Genomic DNA, 22,168 nt, shown 5'->3' with positions numbered 1-22,168 from the left:
GGCGAAGGGTTCAACAAAAAATAGGCATGTAGACAGTATTGATGAGATAAATATAGACTTGAATCAGTGATATATTGATGATGTCCAGCCGGACAATCAATTTAATAATTTGATAAATGCAAAAACAAATAGGAGCGCATCAATAACGTGGGACGAAATCCTGCATCCTACACAGACACATAACAATTGCATTTGGACAAAAACATTTCAGGCAAGCCAGAGGTAGCTTGTGGAAATATAGGAATAACTGTGGCAAGCTTAGAAAAACAGTAATTGAACTTCTTTTGTCACATTGGATTAATGTGCATACTGTTTGAACAAGTCAACGACGTTTTGATCCTTCTAAAACAATAATAGGATCGTCATCAGGATGGGTAAAATACAAGCCAGAATATTATAGTGCCTGTGGAAAAGGACATCCGGCTGGACATCATCAATATAGCACTGATTCAAGTCTATATTTAGCTCATCAATACTGTCTCTTTTAAGGACCATTGTTTTTGTTAAAAAACTGACACCCAAGGTCCTTATCTACCTTGCGGGTTCCCTTGTTTTGCGAAAATATGTTTAGCGCAATCGCTGGATTGCAAAGGTTATACTCCCTATCTCCTTCCTTGTGAGTGACTGGGCACACATGCGGTGTTTTGCTACGCGCAGCGGGGGCATCTGTGACTCGAGGCAATCCAGGTCATTGCCGTACCTGGGCCTAAAACGCCTTTAGCCTCACCCTGTCATCACCACACCGATCGGGCTGGGGAGGATTTAAACGTGCACTAATTCCCACGGTAGAACACCGATCTGGCCTCATAAACGTTAAGGACCACCTCAGATTGCTGCTCACAGGGCCCTGATCAGCTGGGGAAACCACGCGCTAAGTGACTCCTGCCTGGGGGCTAGCTGGGATAGTCCCTACACCCGCTTTTTCACGATCGTTTGCCTACAAAAGAACTGCCAGAGAGTGCTGGAGTATTTCCCACACAAAGAACACTTTTAGAAAGACATTACCAATAAGAGCTCTTTGCATATATGAACCCTGTGATTTGATCCTATCTAAAAACTGGATTTACCGGATTGTTGATCTGGCCTGAAATATAGATAAAGATTTTCATAGTTTTATAAACATTGGTGTAGTGTCCTTTTGTGAGTGTTGTTACTGTGTCGCTGTTGGGGGGTGTGTTGCACAAATACTTTACACATTGCCTCTCAAGTTACGCCTTCCTGCTCTGCGCCAAGCTACCCTGTCGGAAGCGGTGGTCCCTACTTGGACTAGGGTACATACCCTGGCCAACTAGAGACCCCGGTTCTAACAGACGGAACAAGAAAATAGCCACTTTCTAAAAGTGCCATTTCCAAACTTAGAATTTAAAAACCATCTTCACTAAAAGATGTTATTAAATTCTGAGTTCAGGGATACCAGATTCCATATGTCTATCTTGTCGTTATGGGAAGATATGCAGGTAAACATGTTAAACCGCATTCCCCATGTTAGCCTAAGGGCAAGATAGCCTTTCAATAGTGAAAAACGAAATTGGCAGTATTTCACTATCAGGACATGTTACCCTCACGAGTACATGTCCTACCTTTCACATACACTGCACCCTGCCCAGGAGAGTACCTTGGGCCTAACATAGGGGTGTCCAATGTGTAAGAAAAGGGAAGGGTCAGGCCTGGCCAGTTTGTACACTGGCCAGGACAACATGGCAGTTCACAGACTGCGCACAGGCACTGAGGTGGCAGGCCTGAGACACCATTTTAGGGCTACTCATGTGGGTGGCACAATCAGTGCTGCAGGCCCACTAGTAGCATTTGAATCAACCTCCCTGGCACACTCAGTGCACTTTACTAGGGACCTACTGGTAAAACAAATTTGCCAATCATGGGTAACCAATCACAGTATTAATTTAACCAGGGAGCACTTGCACTTTGGCACTGATCAGCAGTGGCAAAGTGCCCAAAGCATCGAAACCAGCAAAACGAAATCCATCACGGTGTCAAAAATGTTGGAGGTAGAGGAAAAAAAGTCAGGGGAAACCACGCCAAGGATGCCAGGTCTAACAGACACAAATCACATGTAGGTTTTCCCTGCTCCTCAAAGGATCGCGTATGTTCAGCAGATTATTTCCTATATTTCTGACGCAGATCCTGGTTCGCCACAGCTTTTGCTGGGCCTCATGCATCCTATTAGTGCCATATGGCAAATGAGGGCCCTCCAGTTGGGTCTGAGACTGCAATGCTTCTGTTTAGAGGGAGCTTTTTGGCTCAGTTGCAGATCCTCCTATTTGTATATCTTGATCTGCACTGGTGGATGAACCTCTTCAGCCTACTCATGGGCCTCCTTTCAGTCCTCCTCATGCACAGGGTATTGTAGTCGCAGGAGATTCTTCTCTTGGCTCTGGTCTCATCCGGGAAACATGACCAAGCGAAGCTTTTGGTCCACATCTGAGCAGCCTCTGCACATAAGTTCTGGAGCTGCCGGCGGTTCTCCTTCACATGAGTGTGTTTTCCATATTCTGAAGGTGCAAAATTGCTACTGCCAGACATTTCCACATTCTATTATACCAACAAAGAGGAAAGAATAGTGTCCTAAACCATGTGATAGGAAGTGATTAGCTTGTGGCCGTGGAGGCAGTGATGGGATATTTTTCATTCTAGTTGCTCATCTTTCAGGCTCTTTCTTGTAAGAGCGGAAGCTCTCAAACATCTTTTGTTAAAGGACAACTGGTGGTAAATTCACCCAACAGTGACAGAGCTGATCATCTCCAGATTAATGTTTCTATAAGTGGATTAATTTGCTACAGCCCAAAGAAAAAGTATTTTCAGTTTTTCAGAGCGATTCATGTGAAGGTCTTCCTGAAGCGGATGCTCGCTGCTTACAGGTGGCCATAATCTACTGCTGCCTTTGGCCTGATTTGTCTCTGCCAATTGATTCTGAATTGCGTTTTTCCAATCCCAAATACTGATTGACACACTTGCTCATCTTAAGTAATTTTTGTCCTGATAATGACCCGCCCAAACCTTTGGGTCGAAACACTGGCACTTCCGAGAATAGGAATAAAACTCTCATGTTGTCAGATTATTGGGATTTGTTACGAGGATTTAAAACTTTGTGTTTTTTCTTTTGTTGTTTCTTGTCCATTTTAAACACCCCTTGTATAGTTTTCTTCTTTATTCACTGTCTGATCACTTTAGCACGAAACACTGATTACATTGGAATGTTATTAATTTTGTATCAAATATATGTAATTATTTTGCTAAAAAGTGGGCCTACTACTAGTTTGTTTGATCATTTATGCTAGAGTTTATTTTGAAAACCTTTCATTGGATATTTATAACTCTTGTGGATTGTTGATCACCGTTTGTGAAAGAGTAAATTCCATGGTACAGTCAGAAACGCTTGCAGACTGGATCAATGAGGAAGGCCTCCCCATGTACAACTCAAATTAGTCCACAGCGACATCTGTATGACTTAATTTGGTAAATGAATGCCTGCTCAAAAGTAGTTTTAGAATACCTTTATGCCTTGATATATGCATCAACAGAGCCTGACATGAGTTGCGATAACAATCATGAACCTTGTGTTAGGATGACGAATGAGCTTGTTGGGACTTGAAAATTTACATCAAAACCAGAAAACACTAGACAGGTCAGATGTGGCTCACGGGTCCATTCTGCCCGCACTATAGATCGCGCCAAATTTTTAATTTGTTTTAAATTGACCCTGCTCCGCCCTACGTGTCCTCTATCGTGCTGTCCCTGTTCTGCCGCGGCTTGTGCCGTTTGAGCAGAGTGATGTGCACCAATCTTTCTTTCACTGCCCCGGAAGCACCAACACCAGAAGTCAGCGCTCTAGTTTCAGCTGCTTTCTTTACCCGCCCACTTCCATCCGGCTAAAAGGAAGTGCTCCGTGCGGACGCGTGCAGTAGCGTGCCGGCGGCGTGCCAAAGGCAAGCCTGTCCGTGCCTGGCCGTCGCCAGCCGCTGGCCAATCTGCCAGTTTTCTTCCTTGTTTGCTCCTCTCTTCTCTTCCTGAAACACCCACGAAGCTATAGTTCACCCATGGCCATTATACAGTACACAAGCCTAGAGCTTCACACACTCAATAGAGCATCCCCCCGTGAAATTCACAATTCTCCCTCAGTCTGCTGAGGTTATCACGGCTCAATCAAACAACCCCCCACCTCAGTGACCAATCCTCTTTAAAAGCAAGCCCTATCCACTCCACACATAACGCCTCAACTGCTAATCCTAACAACCTAACCGGGATATATTGCAATGCTCGATCTCTCTCAAAACATGCCCTTGAAATATGGACTTTGCTAGATTTTGAGAAACCAGGCCTCTTTTTTTTGTCACCGAGACGTGGCTCAAAGTCTTCTCTCCCTGACATTTCTACAGCCTTCCCCCACGATTACCAGCTGACCAGATTGGATAGGAACTACAAGAGAGGAGGCGGCCTAGCAATAGCCTTTAGGGCCAATACCAAACTTTTGTATAATCGATACCATTCTCACAGATTGGGGAGAAATCTGCATTTTCAAAATGAATTGCCTAACCAAGGGGTCCTGGAGAGGCGCCTTACTTTATCGCCCACCAGGCAACAAAGCTCACTTTTCGAGCCATCTAGTGGAGACGATTGCTCCACATGTCCTGGCTGTCGATAATTTTCTCCTATTGTGAGACTTTAATCACCGTGCCGAACTCTTATGTGACTAACACTCTAACAACCTCATTTCCAGCCTAAACCCCTTAGGTCTCAACCAGCTGGTGACTGGTCCCACCCATATAGCTGGCCACACTCTAGACCTTTTATTCACCAACTCGTACCATGTGAAGGTCGAATCACCAATTCCAGTCACTTGGTCCGACCATCATATACTAAAATTTCATATGCAGGTAACCTCGACCCTGCAAAATTCCCGAAAAGAACCAATGTTAAGCAGGTCATAGGATAAAATTAACCTCGCTTCTTTTTCCCTACACTTTACCCCCCCCCCCCCCCCCCTCCTCTATCCGAATTGGACAACCCCAATGCGGCAGCAGAATCCTTCGAGGCAGCAGTAAGTCGGACCCTAGACACAATTGCTCCCAAATAACTAAGTCAAACGCCCTCATAAACTATCCCGCTGGTTCACTACAGACTTAAAAGCGGACAAATTAGCTGCCAGGAATGCTGAACGCAAGTGGAGACACTCAAAACGTGCCATAGATAGACAGGACTACAAATCCTCACACAGGCGCTATATTGACCAAATTGCCACGGCCAAAAAGATCTACTTGGGGGATAGAGTTAATCAAGCCTCCAACTCCCACAAAGAATTGTACAAGACACTAAAAGAATTTACTAACCCCTCCTCTTGTCAGCCAACACAGATCGCATCACAAGAGTGGGTGGATACCGTATCATTTTTCTTTGTGGATAAAATCAATAACATCCATAACCTCTTCTCCCACATAGCCAGCGAACCATCTAATCAGAAACCTGTCACTAATCACCTCTCGCTTCCCACTCTTCTCAATGAATTCACTCAGGAAGACGTTTCCTCCATGCTTAGGAGGGTGAAATCAGGCTCCCCTACAAACCCGGTCTCCACCCATGTACTGTCCAAAATCGAACCAGCCCTCCTTCCCGACCTAACCAAACTCCTCAATCATTCATTATTTCACTCTATGGTGCCTTCAAGATGGAACCGAGGCCATGGTCAGACCTATTCTAAAGAAGCCGACCTTAGACCCTAAGCAGCCCAACAACTACCGGCCAATCTCTCTTCTTCCTCTCTTCGGGAAGGTTTTAGAGTCATTGGTCAACAAACAACTAACCAAGTACTTAGAAAGCAATAACTTACTGGATTCCTCTCAATCTGGGTTTCGGACTTTTCATAGCACCGAAACGGCCTTTTTGGAAATGGTCAAGATTATCACACTCTCCCTTGATGTCAGACAATCTGCCATCTTGGTCCTTCTCGACCTGTGGGCTGCCTTCGACGCCATCTCCCACAGCATTCTTTTGGATCGTCTGCGGGAGTTGGGTGTCAGGGGCACTGCGCTGAACTGGCTCAGGAGTTACCTGACCGATCGCATTTCCAAAGTTCAGATAGGTGCATTTATCTCCAGCAGCCAACTCATTGACAAAGGTGTCCCTCAGGGATCCATCATGAGCCCTACACTCTCATTTGTATGTATTATCTTCAGCCAACGTCATTAAATCCCATGGCTTTGATTCAGTGTCGTACGCTGACGGCGTTCAGTTGTTAATCACTCGGACCAGATCCTACCGACACCAAATAGAGATTTAGGCACTTTATGTTGGACATACATGGCTGGATGTTAAACAATCATCTTCAACTCAACGCTAGCAAAACCGAAATCATCCTCTTTGGCAACGCACAAACGTTGTGGACAAATGATTGGTAGCCCCCACTCTAGGCATATGCCCTTCACTTAAGGCGGCAGTCCGCAATATAGGAGTGCTGATTGACAATAAACTTTCTATGTCAGACCACGTCATCCACATAGCTCGCATCTGTTATGGACTAATGTGTAGCCTCCGTAAAATCTTTAAATGGCTCCTACTGTCGTCTCTAATGCCATTGTTCCAGGGATTAATAATCCGCCATCTGGACTACGGCAACGCCCTTTTAGCCTCCATAAACGAAGAGCACCTAACCAAGCTCCAGGTCCTTCAGAACACGGCGGCTAGATTGGTTCTAAGCCTTCCACCCCATTCCTCCTCGGCGCCTAGACTGAAAGCCCTTCACTGGATCCCAGTCAGGAAACTGATCAATTTTAAGATTGTCTAGTACACAAAACCCTTAGTGGACATGGCCCTCACTATCTGGCTAACAAACTGAAACGGTATCAGTCCGCCAGAACTCTGCGATCCGCCAATAAAAACCTCTTAACTATCCCGAAAACCCTCCGAGTTAACAACGGCGGAAGATCATTTTCTATTCTTGCCTCAACTTTGTTCAACACTCTACCTCTGCAGCTTCGTTCAGAGAGCGACCACAAGAAGTTCCGTAAATCTCTCAAAACCTGGCTATTCTGAGCCCACTTTCCCTTCAGTTTGTCCCCCCCACTTCTCATCCTTTCCTGTTTTTTGAGTTCAGGCTAGTGCTATGAGACCTTAGGGTGATATACGCGCTCAACAAGAACCACAACATAACATAACATCAAAACCACTGTCATCAGGGCCGTTCCCATGGAGTGCCGCCTTTATGCCTCTTTTTTCAAGGTACGCAGTTGCCTCTTGGGCTTTACTGCTGCAACTTCAAGATTTTCATTGGCAAGGGCATTCAGTTCCTTAGCACTAGAGATGGTACTAATCCACCAGACATACATCTCTGCACACAACACTACTGCACAATACAGTAGCACACACTAGACTCCTGCAGGGTTGACTCTAGGAGCCATTTGAGCAGCAAGGATTTGAATAAAACTTGTTTGTATACAGTGCAATGGTTTTGAATATTCGCTTTTTCCCTTCTTCCGGCATGTGCGGATGACTATGACTTAAAATTATAAACTGCATCCAAGAGTCTCCAGCTGACAACTAGTGCTTTATGGGAGCAAGATTAGATGAGCTGTTGCATGAAGATATCGTTTAAAAATGGCATGCTTTTTTCTGTAAAGGCCGATTTATATAACTCCATTTTCAAGCTTTGGTCTGCTTGGAAGCTGTATCCTAGTATCTTTTTAGGTCTCGCCTAAGCCAGCGCTTTAGTGCTGCTCTGGCGAGAGGTTTAGTAAGCCGGTTTTGGAAGTGCTAACTAGGGCTTTTTTCAGGCCTCCAGCTACAGTGCATGTGCGCCGGGTGCGCGCACCATTTGTCAGCTTGCATGGTCACTTTTGCGGCCGCTTTGATGTTCTCAGTGAGCCCCGCGGCCACTGAGAACATCAAAACGGCTGCGAAAGTGCACACCATTTGCCAGCCTGCTTGCCTCTCTCCGCCTTAGTGCGCACGACGTGCCTTACCCCCCTCCCTTATCCCATTTCTTGCTTGTTCATTTCTTACTTTCCTTTTTTAACATCTGTTTATTTTCTTTGCACATGTGTATGGGCATGGGGTCAATACGTGATCAAAAGTTACTTAATGCTTTTCTCCTTAAAATGGTCTGGGACAATACAATGGCTATAACATTTCCCCTAAAAATAGAACAGGGAGGGTTTTTCTCAGATACTTCGAAGCAACCCAGCCCATAAAACTATTAGGGGGATTTTTTTGCTTGCATTGTGATTGTGTTTTTTTTTTCTTCATTTCTGGTCATTCTAGAGCAGGCGCGCAATGCCCATTGGGCTTAAAAGGCTTCTGCCCCCCTCCCCCTATCGTGTGTGTCAGCCCGGCTGAGACAGCTTCCCGGAATACACATGTACTGTTTTTGCCCTGTTGTGGGCTGGCGTCCGTCTTCTTGCAGCTGCACCCGAGCACTTCACAGGTCTTTAAAAGACCCTTTACTTTTTAACGAGACTTTGTTGTTTTTCACTCCTCCTTAGAGCCCCTGGATCTCCACTCGGCATATTGCTAAAGGAGACTCCCCCCCCCCCCCCCCCCCCCCCCCCCACGAAATTTTTTGTATCCCATACCCCCCCGCCCCCAAAATGTGTGTCTACTTGCGCCTCTGTTCTAGAGAGACTTTGTGGTTCTTATACCCATCTCCTACATGAGCCGGCCCCTTATTTTTGCTTATATTACGGTTCCTAATAGTTTACCCCAAGTTTAATGCGGTTAGACATCTACAGCGCCTATTTGAGTGGCGCATTCAAACCTTCAGTTTTTCCATAGTAGGTAGTATTTTTACAGGATCACAAATGGGACAAATTAGGAACTTGGGTACGGGGAGATGCATTCAATTGCTGAGAATCACAGAAATGTGTGATTTTAAACGTTAACCTGGGTCCTCGGCCAGCATAATAATTAGTTTTTCGCTCCCAGTCTGGCGCGAAAAAGTCTACCGGAAATAAAGTTTTATTCATGCAATGCGGATGGCGGAAGGAAAAGTTGCAATATTCTTTAAGCTTTTGTTTTACATTTTTTTTTTTTTTTTGACAGCATTGCTTGTATTATTTGTCACATTTGTATTACTCCTTTATTTGGAGCTGACTGCAAAATACATTACTATTAAACAGAAAAAAAACAGTTTGCATGTTTAATACACGTATATACGTGCACACTCTGCCCTGCTATTGGCATCGTTGTGGCAATATCAGCCACAGTTACTAATAACGTTTTTTTTGGCGTGTGGGAGAGGGTGGGGTGAATTTAACGTGAGAAAATTGGTAAGAAGGATACATAAAAAAATAGTTAACACTATTTGTTGCTTTACTTTGTGTGCTGTCCCCAGATCAATGGCCACAGAAAGCAAAACTGCCTCCGTATTTAACTACAAACTCAATAAATGTCCGTAAATTTAGTTGAGGTATCTATTATTTAATTTTTATTTTGTATCGTTGAGATTTGAAAATATTTTTTTATTAACATTAATCAGCTGGCTCTCAGTTTGGTTATTAATAGAACAGATCACTTCTGCAAACAGACTTAGCCTTCTGCCCTCCCCTTCCCCCAGGGTTCATTGCGCACTTCTGCGGCACACTTCCGGCCATTTGTCAGCGCAGGTGGTCTTACGAATCGCTTGCAGTCTTCATTCCCCTTCTTCAAGCTGTCAGTCATTCACAAGGGCATCACTTCTTGAGGGAAGGCTTCGAGGGCTCTGTCAAAGGAGGTGGCGTTTTGAAAAGCTCTAGCCCAATGTCCTTTCAACGCCACAGCGGACGCGGGGACTTGCAACTCTGCGCCAACGTCCTGCCAACACCAGGGAGAACTAGGGGGCTTCCAGGATGCTGTGCCAATGTCCTTCTAACCCACCGAGGACGAGGGGGCATGCAAAACTCTGTGTCAGTGTCCTTCCAATGCCACGCGCTAATATTCTTCCAAAGCCACCGAGGACGAGGGGGCATGCAAAACTCTGCGCCACTGACCTGCCAATGCCATGTTGGATGAGGGGATTTGCAAAGCCCTGCACTAATGTCCTGTCAAAGCCATGGATAACAAGGGTGCGTGCAAAGCTCTGTGCCAATGTCCTTCCAATGCCACAGAGGACGAGGTGGCATGCAAAGCTCTGCGCCAATGTCCTTCCAATGCCACTGAGGACATGGGGGCATGCAAAACTCTGTGCCAATGTCCTTCAATTACCCCACACTAATATTCTTCCAAAGCCATGAAGGACTAGGGGGCATGCAACTCTGTGCCAATGTCTTTCCAAGGCCACAGAGGACGAGGGCGCTTGCAAAACTCTGCGTCAATGACCTGCCAAGGCCATTGAGGGAGGGGACTTGCAAAGCCCTGCACTAATGCCCTGTCAATGCCATGTATGACGAGGGTGTGTGCAAAGCTCTGTGCCAATGTCCTTCCAATGCTACCAATGCTGTGGAGGACCCAGGGGCTTGCAAAGCTCTGTGCCAATATCCTTCCGATGCCACTCAGAACAAGCATCGGCATCGCCAATAAGTCTCGCTTTTGGGACCTTATAAGTTTTTAGTTATGCAGCACAATATCCTTGGTGCAACATCATCATGGCTAAACACTTATAAGGTCCCAAAGGCGAGACTTATTGGCTATGCCAATGCTTGTTTTGTATATTGTTTCTGTATTGATTTTCAGCCATGCGTACGAAGTGTATGGTATTTCACATTGATTACCCAGTTTAATTTATTTTTAAAAAAAAGAAGCAGACTGCCCCGTTCTGCACTCCCACTCACAGCAGTTGGTTTAGCAAACAGCCAGAGGCAAGGCACCCAGATTTAAAAGGCTTTGTTACTGTGATTATGTGGATAAGAGGCAGTGAAAGGTAACACATTGCTTACAGCATTCAGATGGAAACGAACTAGTACCCTGTCTACCACTGGTATCTGGAATTTCATTAATTGCTGGTTTTACACTGCGGACCCTTAATTACGTTCATGCCAATTTCCTACAGTCTCTGATCAGCTCATTTGCAGACTACTTTGAAACGGATGTCCTCAGAGACTTTTGTCTCCCAGCTGTTCCCGTCCGCGGTAATCTACAGCGTTCATGATGCAACTCAGGGCTTCTATTACTGTATTATCAGAGGCCTTAATGATGCAATGTTTGCATTTCTAATCTTTGCGTTGTAATTTCATAAAACATCCTAATTTGTTTTGTGTAGACCTATAAAAGTGTCTTTAAAAGAAGATAAACACAAATGTCTTTTCTTGTTTGTTAGATTTAGTACTTTCAGTAATGGCCATGCGTTTGTGAACTAAACCCTCCGCCTGTGATTTGTGTGTGGATTCAAGTTGCTTAATTGACCCTCTTGTGTATATTCCTGCTAAATTAGTCTTTAACCGAAGAAGAAACTGAGCTTAGCGTGAATCTGCCTGTTTATGTTCCCACGCCACTATGGAGGCATACAATATTTGAGTGCACAATCACTAACACACTTATGCGATTTAGATAGATGTGGAATTTAGTGTTCCACAGTTAGTGATCTACAAAAAGGACACCGCCATGAAAATCAAGGTTACGGTAATAGAACAGCAAGAGCTAATTGGAATGCGTCTGTAATTCACAGAGGGAGTTCAGGTGACCACACTCCCCGAAAAGACTCCTCATGTAAAAAAAATAAACATCTGAAGAAACCCGTTATCTAGCCACAAAATGTTTCTACTTCAAGTAGTGTCATCAGCACTTATCAACCTTCAATTCCTTGGAGTGCGACACTTAAATTAAATTCCAGCATTCTTCGAGTGGTAAGGAAAAAAAGTGACAGCAGCAAAGAGACGAGCATTGGCAAAGCCAATAGGTCCCACCAGTGCGAGAGCTATCGACGTTGTCAATGTTAAGGTCTTTTATCTATGTGTTATGATGTGGAGTAGTTGTATCTGGTGTGGTGTGGAATTATGTGGGTTGGAGTGGAATTGTTGAATTGTGTGGTGTCAAGTGGAGTTGTGTAGTTGAATTAAGTGGCATGGTGTGTATTGGAATCATGTGGGTAGTAATTATGTGGTATTGAGAGTTGTGGAATTATGTGAAGTGGGATTGTGTGTTGTGAAGTCCCTTGTAGTGGAGTGGAATTATGTGGTGTGGTGTTGAATTTTGTAGCATGATGCATAATGCAATTGACAGGTTATCTGGCTGAGGGTGAAGCAGAGTGCTTTAAATGACCATTTTTATTGTAGCAGGCGCACGTAGAACATTATGCTCTGCGTGGGTTCCAAATGAGACCGGAGCACCTTTGCTGCTTATTTTCAAACAATATAATTGTTTTGATAAACTGTTAGCACGTAAATTTGACACAGCCTGTTAGTCTGAGAGGGGAATGAAGGTGTATTTTGCATTTTCTTTCTCAGGCTCAGAGGTCTCTGGACCTGAGCAGCAGAGCTGACAGTTATACAAAATCATCCAAAGCTCTCAGCTGTGACAACTCTGAGGGGAATTCACATAGTTTACGTTCTTTGAGTTTTACTAGAGACTCGAGGCTCAGGTCCATTAGGCAAATTGAGAAGGAGAAGAAAAATAAACACATCTTAATGCAGTGAGGCGGTTTATGACCAAGAGGATGTGGGACCTGCAACTTCTGACTGAGCTCCAGCTACCACTGGGAGTACCAGGTCTCCCAAGCACACAGATTATTCTCTGAATGCCTTGCGTATCGGATAGACAAGACGTTTAAGAGAATTCTTCTACCCACAACCGCACGGCCCTGCTTCAACAAGAGTAGTAAATGAGTGTCAGCAGATTTTCTGAGTAGTGCGTGACAAGAGACTATTTGTTTCTCTTTCCTGACAAGCGCTGCTTGCATCACATGTTAACATTACACATGCCAATAAAATAACAAGCAGCGATGGGGTAGGGGGGGACGGGTTAAGCAGCGAAGCGGGTGAGGGTTGGGAGAAGGGCAGGCAACACTGGGACATTCATTTAACACATTCATTAAAAAAAATCCTCTCAGTTTTAAGTCATCGAAAGTAGAGTAAACGGGCGCCCTTGGAAAACAGCGTCTGACATTTGACCTCAATGTTTGAATGCACAGCAGATGTGACGAGATACGAACAAGATTTACAGGTCTGTGTACAGAAACTGAGCTCAGAGTGAGTGAAAACACTAGCACTTGTCTGAAGTGCTCCTAAATCAAAGAAAAAAGTTGTTTTTAAAACAGTTCCTAAAATGGGAGTTGTGGATGGATAGTAGTAATTGGTCCATGCTCTCAGGGAAGGATAAACACAGGAATAGGGATGACGCATGCATTTCATGAACAAAAGGGGAGAAAAATATGAGAGCAACGAGGGAACCAGCAAATGGGACGTCGTTGGGTGGACTGAAGCCCCTATATTGCATACAACATGTCTCTTTGAGACAGCGCATGCACAGTCTAGCTGAGACCTATTAAGACACCACAGTACTAATCAAAGCTGTAAATGGAAATATAGAAGAAGTGCAGTTACTCACTATTCAAGAGTACCTGTTTTCTCTCAGAGAGGCGCTGGCACTCTCCCATTAATTGTATTGCTTCAGTGCTCCAAAGTACAGGTATTCTGTTTTTCAAATTATAGACGCACAGGTCTGTACTGGATAGTACCTGCTCATTTAAAACACGGGTACTAATGTAGTATACACTGTAGGGTCAATTAAAATGATTTCTGCTGATGCCACCTGGGTGCTTTAGAATCTTCATATTCAAACTTTAAATGTCTGCTGTCATGCATACATCCAGTGGTGGCCTAAAGCAGACTCCTTTACCTGGTCAGAGATTACCTGCCACAGCTATGTCGGAGGAATCCACAACCATGTGCCACCGGTTGGACATCTCTAAGCCAGAGGTAAAGACAGAGTGCTGCCAGACTTCAACATCACCTCATTGGATAGTGCACAGTGATGATCTGCTCACAAAAGCTACAGCCACTTAGACTTCTTCCTGCCAGACTCTCACAATTTATTAGTCATTGGAGCTGCAGCGAGTCGTAAGCCAGACTTACTGTGTTTGAGCCATCAAGATTTGACACCATTTTTAATGTAATAACCTGTCAGCTAATCCTTTAGCATTGGTATTTTTTTCTCTAAGCTTTGTAAGTAAAAAGGTACATTACATCTTTGTGCCCAGGGGCTAAGCTGGTTCTTGGACTCTTTTTTTTTTTTTTTTTTTTTACTCTCCTGTTGTAAATAAACTGCATTTTCCCAGTTAGCTTTTGTGGACAGCTATACATTATTTTCTCATCATTTTTGAATCCTTGAATATTCCCCTTTAGTCTTTATTTCTATTAAATGCTTATCGTATTATTTTATTCCTTTATGGCTTAACCTTTGTTTCGATCTTTTACTTCTTTGTCTTAATTTTGTTGTTGTTTGATTGACCAGTCACGCATAACACCTCCCACGTGAGAACTTACATGCTACTCGGCTTACTTGCTGATGGTGAGCGAAATAGCTGTTAGAAAAACCTGTTTACTTCTGTAGGCTAGACTGGAAAACAGCCCAACAAGTAAATCTCTCACGTTTTCTTACTGTGGTCAGTGTATCTTAATTAAATGAACATCTCTCACTACATTACTAACCTGCGTGTGCAACATAGTCGGCTGTGTAAAAATGCTTGTTTATGTTGTGAGCCCAGAACTAACTGCAAAACCTTTTAGAAGAAATTCTTATTCATAATTTTACTCGAGATCTCCATTTATTTTTGCCAATTAATCTTTGCCACTGTTTTAGAATAAAGCCCAACTCTTGCACATTATCAAATAAATCGTCAACTTCTAACATTTAATCGTCAGTCAATGATGAGAGGTTTGATGTTTTAAAATCTTATTCTCCTCGAGAGATTAGTCAATAGTTTTGTTCTTTATTCAAGTTAGTCAAATAAGTCTGTTTACAGAATTGTCAAGACAAGTATTGATTAGAAATAACATACATGAAAATAACAGCTTGTTCCATAAAGGAAGAATACCCTGTTCTAGCTAAAGAACCTCTAGTCAGGACCATAAAGTGTTACTTTGGAAAAGCGTAATAGGATCTTGGAGCAATGTGCAAATACCTATAGCGAAAACAAACTTCCCATGAAGGCAGCTCAGGGAAATCTCAGTCGAGTTCTCCAACGGCTGCAGTTGCAACTGCAAACCATATACGTAAATGAAATCGGAGTCGTAGCTATAAATAACATAGAGAAAGTCTCCCAGGAAGCATCAGGAAACTGAAAAACCACTGTTCACAGTAGCTCACAGTAGATTCAGACAAGGTATATTGGCAATGGAGATGTACGTCTAAAGCAGCGTGGTAACTCTCTAACTAGGAACACGTACTATATAGAAAGAGACAACACATGTTGCAAACTTCACTCTACTCCGCTTCATCTGAGACTCAATGTGTCTCCATCAATGCACAGTGGACTGTTTACCTTATAAACTCCTCTCAGCCTGCTGTTAAGTTACTGCTAAGCGGGCCTCCAGTATCCTTCAGAAGGCATCTGGTTTGCATCAGTGTCCAATACTCTTTTAATTGTTCCTGGCAGTAAATCATCGCTTTCAGCCAGAAACTCACCTGTGAACAAGTGTGTCTTACTCTGTGCATTGCTACACATCTTTTGGCCAGGAGCAGCATCATCACTCAGTAGGCTATCATGGGTGTTCTTGTCATTTACCAAATACCACGTCATCTGTGTAATCAAACACTGAGGCCCATCATTCTGCCACTCTTTGACATTGCCATGCCAATTGCATAGAAGCCCCATTTTGCACAACCTAGTGGGTGTTTGATATAGTCTATGTAGAAATGTAATGTGTATTAATCTCAGTCTATAATTAGAAGAGACCATGCCCTTCTGAACACAGCAGTACAGTAATTTATCATCTGTCAAGTCAACGTCTGAACTATACGGCCATTCAGTTTTCACTCTAGCCTTGGTCACTGGAACTTTGTCTTGCATGGTAGAGTACAGGCTTGTAATTATCCTCCTTGGGGAGGACAGGTTTAGCACACAGCTTAGCTCCTGCAAACTCTTGGTTCCCTTGTTTTTATGCGTTGCACAGAATATTGGTAGAAGAATGTGTCAAGTGGTATCAAGTTTGTGTTAGTTTGAATGTCTTGCAGAGTAATGAAAGTACTAGCAGGATACCTATCCACCATCCTGCACAGCTACATATGCTTCAGCTGTTGATTAACTCGCTTGTTCACTGTAATGGGCAGTGCTGGGTTTTGGGTCAGGCTCTGACCTGCAGAGTAGGGACAGTGTATCCGGGACCTATGGCGCAGCCAGTCCCATCTCATGGCACACATTTGACAGTGCCAACCTCTCCCCTAGTGCATATATTGGAGGGGAGGGGGTACAAACCTCTGTGGTTAGGCAGGAGGAGTCCGCATTGTTCGTCTCCACTACAATATGCAGCTCATAAGGCATGGGATAAATCCAGTGGTGCACATGCTAGGCTTGCGAGCAGTAACAATACAGCTCCAAGTCGGGTGTGCAAAGTCTGTATAGGTTAAACAGCAGGGTTAGCAACTCCCAAGAAAGTCTTGGTTGTCTGCTGGCACATGTAAAACTAATAGGGGGAGGGGGGCACATGCAGGCAAAGAATACTCTTGTCAATGGGATAGATATCTTTATAAAGAAACTTATGTAGCACCACCCGCTTTGTGATGGCTATTCGCCCAGCAAGATATCTAGGCAATCTGGACCAAACCGTGTCCCAGTCCTCCAGTCACATGACGACTGTCCATAGTTCTACTGCCATATCTGGAGGCTTTTTCTCAGAGAGCACATTGGTGGTGGATCAGTATAGAGTAGAGTAGAACTAGAGCATCATCTGTGGAACGTCCTTCACAGAGTGACATTTCTCACACTTATTTTCAGCAATTTGGAAATGTAATAGCTGCTCCTCCTTTTTCTAAAGCAGTTCAGCTAAGGTCTTGCCAGCTGTGTCACCCTCACTAAATCATCTAGCTGTGGCTTATTATGCAAATAGTGGGTTTTCCGCTTAGTGGCCTCGTCATATTCCACCAGTTTGCTGCAGAATTGAGCCAGATATTAGATCTCCCCTGCAACAAAGTGCCGATGCTCAAGAATGCAGAGCTCTCACTCCAGCACACTTAATAAAGGTCATGGGTCTCAAAGGACTCCAAATTGTTATGACATACATGCACTTCGGATATAGGCCTTTGAAAGAATGCTGGAGGATCTCACTGAGGCTGCATTGTGAGCAAAGTGTTCTACATTATCAGATTTGATTTTAGATTTTAAACTTGTGTCTCTGAGTATTCGGGGGGAGTCTCCTGATAAAGGTGCAACTCGTCTCATTAGCCAGTAGCTGCATCAGAAATATAGGCGTTTGATCGGAAAGCATCAGTGGCAACTGCTCAACACACCCGGTCTGTGTACCAAAATCTTTAGTGACCAGCCAATATACAAATTGGGACCAAGCGCTGCACAATCTAGTGGCACGTACCCTCTGTCACCCAGCGATGCCTAGTGGGGTGTAAATGCGTCGCAGTATGCCCACGGGGTCTCGAGGTGGAATGGGGCTTGCCTAGATCTGGATTCAGCACCACATTGAAGTGAAGCACATGCATTTAGTGGATAGCGAGTGACAGTTGCACATGGCAGCAATGGTAAGAATCCTGGTTTTAGACTTTTCTCCACCGGCCAGTATGTGCAGTGTCCGCACTTATGCACGCTGAAGATTGCAAAGCTGCTCTTGCTCGGAGATGCCTTCCATCTAGAGTGAAGCTCAGGATTCCTGTATGCCTTTACGACACTGCCTTGAGTTCTGAAGATCAGAAAGAACCGGGTTCAAGTTATCCTACTGGGCCAGGGGACTGTGGTACCTGGAACTCCAAAGCATGAGCAATCTGTCCTTCGCTCAAGCTACTGCTTTGGAAGGATCTTTAATCACAGCAGGTGGTCAGGGTATTACACCTAGGTCTGCACACTTCGTATCTTCCTGCTTGGAGATTGAGCGGCAACAGTTGACCTACTTCGAACTGCACCCAAGGTCATTGATTTCACCTAGTGGCCCGCAGGAGAACTGCTCTAAAAGGTTTCTGGATCCAATATGACTCCTGGGGATTAATCACAAGTTGAGGAACCAGTGGTTAGATTGAGGATGCCTACCTGTGCTACACAGAGCACCCAACGATATGTTAATCACGGTCTCATCTGTCTTAAGCTTAGATGGAAAGAAACTGAGAAACTAGTTTGAATTCTAGGTGACCTTCGTGGAGGTGAGGGTGTGTGCTGTACAAGAAGAGGAAACATAACATTGATGTTTGACTTTTTTCTCCATCTTGTTTAACGTCAGGGTTGCGTGAACAACATCTGGAGGGCTCAATTGTTTTTGGTATGTATATGAAAACTCTCCTTGTGAACGTTTGAACATAGTACATGGTTAACCAAAGAAATCCATTCATTGTCACTACCCTGAACTTTTTTCCGGAATGCCACGGACTGATAAAAGCACAGTTAAGAGAAATTATCACAATTACAAGTCCATGGTCTACTCATAGATATGTGTTTTTCTTTTCTTTCTCAGGCCTGTGATTCGCCCGCTTCCAAGTCAGCAGATGTTTGATCACGTACAGAAGAGGCATCGTGTGCTGTTCTTGTATGTTGGTGGGGAATCAACTCTGAAGGTTAGAAAGCAAAATATGGTTTATATGGCATAGACTTCTAGCAGACTTAGACATAGTTTTCCAGATCTCTTGCATCATAGCAGCTTGGTCTGATGGCAAGCTTACATGCAACAGTTATTCTAAGGATAACTTCCCTATGAGTGTGATCAGTCTGTAGCAGCTGTACATACTTAGTGTGAAACAGCATCAGTCCATGAAAACACAAACACCAAAGGCTTCATTTGCAACCATTTTTTTGCAACTTAACGGTTAATTTACCTGCACAAAAGATAGCATCTGCGGAAAATGCAGTTCCAGATTTTCAAAATCAGGCTCTGCTGACATTTACAGTTGAAGATGGAATATACTGCCGCAGAAAATCCACCAGTAGGCAGATATTTTGCAGTCTCTTTAGGTTAGACGTGAGAATGTGTATGTACCCACCGGGAAGGAAGGGGTTAGCCAATGAGAGAATGATTAAAAACCTACCAAGTTGTAACTTTGCTCGTATTGATGAAAATCCCACTCGCGCTTTAAATGTAATCATCTTACTGTAATTCCAATAAAGCCGAGAGTTCATGCACAAATTGGGTTTGGAAAGCAACATTGGGGAGAGGTTGTGGCCTAACGGCTAGGGCGTCTATCTCGAATCTGGGCAACATTGTTAGAGTCTCTTCAACGACGCTCAACATCCTGTGATTCTGAGCAAATCATTTAATCTCCCCGTGCCTAACAAAAATGAATGTGTCTATCTGTAATGCAGCTGTTGCATATGTAAAGGGCTCGGATACCTTCGGGTCAAGTTTGCCCTATACAAAACTCCATAAAAACAAACAACAACAAAAAATCTCCCTAGTTAACGGTGTGCAAAATAAGTTTCTTATAAAAAATACTTTCTATATAGAGAAAATAATTAAATGTGCCCTATTCCTAAATGGGTATATTTCATCCAGCTGGAAATCTGCTAAGTAAGGGGCAGAGATATTCATGCAGATCTAGGTTTTCATATATTTCCATGCATTCACCTGGGATTTGGTGTACATTCACCTAAAAGTGGGACATTTTCTCAAGTCCTAGAAGGAAACATATAGTAATTATTTATATATATATATATATATTCCACATGAAAGCACACCACACTGGAGGCGCCACACACAGTCGTTAAAATCACCTTCTTTATTGGCAAGACAGCAAGGAGACGAACAGCACCCTGCCAGTTAAAATCTTCCCCAAACGCGTTTCAGGCTCTCATAGCCCTTGCTCACTGGGATCTTCATTCAGGCAACAGTGACAAACAGTTCTTCCACTGCACTTGCGGTGTTTTAAATTGCTAACTCCGCCCCAGTGGGTGTGTCATCGGTCGATGCCAGACCCCGAGGCGCCTTGCTGTGGGCGTGCAGCTCCTAAGCGCTGATGATCCAGAGCGCAATAGGAACGTCGTGACCAGTGTGGCAAGATTAATACAAGCAGGGACTCCACATTATCCTGCACAGTTACCTACTATAGGAATTTAAGTCGAGACAGGGTCACAGCGGCATGCCACATGGACTTAAAAACCTCAAAGACCAGAATGCCGTCGGATGACACGCCCACTGGGGCGGAGTTAGCAATTTAAAACACTAAAACCTTGCTCAAAACGCACCTCTGTTCAGGGGTGTGGAATTTAATAAAATATCTACTTGTCCATGGGGCAGGTTGCTTAATAAATCTATTTGTCCTGTAACAAAATCCACTTGCCCTTTTGGTGCCATGTAGTGCAGCGACAAATAATGGCAGCAATCTCATTATATAAGAGTTCTGATATAGCCTCCCTTATTATGCCAGGGCTCATACCATAGTAGTGTTTGAATTCTTACAATTGCCGTATTTTACCATGTTTCCACAGATCTAAATACTGGGGTATTGTGATCGCGCCACCAAATTCCCACAAACACCCAAGGATGGGCTGGAAAAGAGTAATGAAAGGGCATTATTGTTCTTTTGTCTGTGTCTTTAGACACTTGCTTATTCTAGCATTGTTCTGGTCAAAAAATGTCCTTTTAGCAAGCTGTTTTCCAAGGAGTGTTCATGTTAGCCTATTAGGAGGAGAAGCTGGCATTTGCATCTGCAAGGCTATATGTGCCCTCTCCCCCACTGGGCTGTTTATCCTGTGATTGCCTCCTAGAAAAAGGTCAGAAATCCAGAAACTAAATTATATTTTCCAATTCACAACTCTTCGCTTTGTGTTTAGGACATAGGATGCCATCCTCTATTTTTTGTTTTTTAATCAGTTTGTTGTATTTTGACAGTTTCATTATAGGGACACAACCCCTGCATGCAAAGTGCTGCTGGCTAAAATTCCAAAAGTGGCGGAGGTGTTATACATTGTATTATTTATATAGCGCTTGATACCCTTGACGAGACATTGACATGGAGCCACTTATCAGCTATGTTTTAAAACTTTTACAAAGTTGCCTAGTGTATTCCAAAAACTGCTTGTTTCACGCAGAAAAACAAAAGCCAACTCTGCTCACATATTTTGTGAGAGTTCACTATTTTCACTCACATTCTTTAAAACAAGCATTGGCAATGTGTATAGCTTTTTTCTTATGTGGAGTGGAAAGTCTTATGAGTTTAACAACACAAGGGTATTGCACGGATGGCTGCAGTGCAACCTTCTCTAACACAAATAATAAATTAAGAACTAGCAGCAGTAGCGGAAACAACGCACAATTCTCATGTATACAGAATAGGTACAACACAGGAAAGAGTGAGTGAAGTGTTAAACATCTGTTGTATAATTTTCGTAATCAGGAAGTACAACACTCTTGCAATAAGTAGCCAAATCTGTTACAGAGTTACTCTACATTCTTGTACTCGTACAACAGTTCTCCTGTCCAGCTTACCCACAGTCCGCTACCCTCTGCTGCCTGTCTACCTGCTGCACTCTTTTTGTGCCTCCTCCTGCTTGTTTCTTGCTCTGTTTTGCTCTCTCCTGCTCCTTTTTCTGCCCCGTTTTGCCTCTTCTACTCGTTTTTCTACCCTCTGTTTTGCCTTTTCTCCATCTGTTTTGCCCCTTCTGCTCTGTTTCGCCTTTTTCTGCTCTCCTTTTTGCCTTTTTCTGCTATTTTCTTACTACTACTCGCCGTTTCCTTCCTGTGACAACACCGTGCCCTCGCCCGAGAACATACTTAATAGAGGCTGCAGCGCAACCCCAATGAACAGGCCCAAGTGCCATCTCCCCCTGTGACAGTTGTCTAGTCCAGTCCGCCCCCTTTGCTGCTGGTCTACCTGCTGCCCTCTGTTTATGCCTCCTCTGCTAGTTTCTTGCTCTGTTTTGCCTTTACTGCTCGTTTTTCTGCCCTCTGTTTTGCCTTCTTCTGCTCTGTTTTGCCTTTCTGCTAGTTTCTTCCCTCTTCCTGCGACCTTGCACCCCAGCGCCCAGATACCCCCAGGGGTGACAGTGCCGCGCTCTACAAATGCTGATTGATTCATTGATAGGACAATAAATCCTCTCCTCCCTAATGTGGTATGCTTTATCAGTGGATTACATTGTTTGTACTCTGAAATGCTTCCCAGTGCAAGT

At 43.9% G+C, this 22,168-nt stretch overlaps 1 protein-coding gene across 1 annotated transcript in view; it reads left to right on the top strand.

The window, feature by feature from the left end:
* Positions 1 to 22,168, top strand: part of TMX3 (thioredoxin related transmembrane protein 3) — a 258,760-nt gene that overhangs the window by 75,877 nt on the left and 160,715 nt on the right. Inside the window, exon 7 of the mRNA XM_085605893.1 lies at positions 18,525 to 18,624. Coding sequence (XP_085462019.1) covers positions 18,525 to 18,624 — 100 coding nt within the window. The remainder of the gene's footprint in view (positions 1 to 18,524; positions 18,625 to 22,168) is intronic.

Source organism: Triturus cristatus, chromosome 5_1, assembly GCF_964204655.1.
Source record: "Triturus cristatus chromosome 5_1, aTriCri1.1, whole genome shotgun sequence".
NCBI classification, from domain to species: Eukaryota; Metazoa; Chordata; class Amphibia; order Caudata; family Salamandridae; genus Triturus; species Triturus cristatus.
Note: the sequence above shows the minus strand (reverse complement) of the source record. Positions and strands in the feature narration are given on the sequence as shown.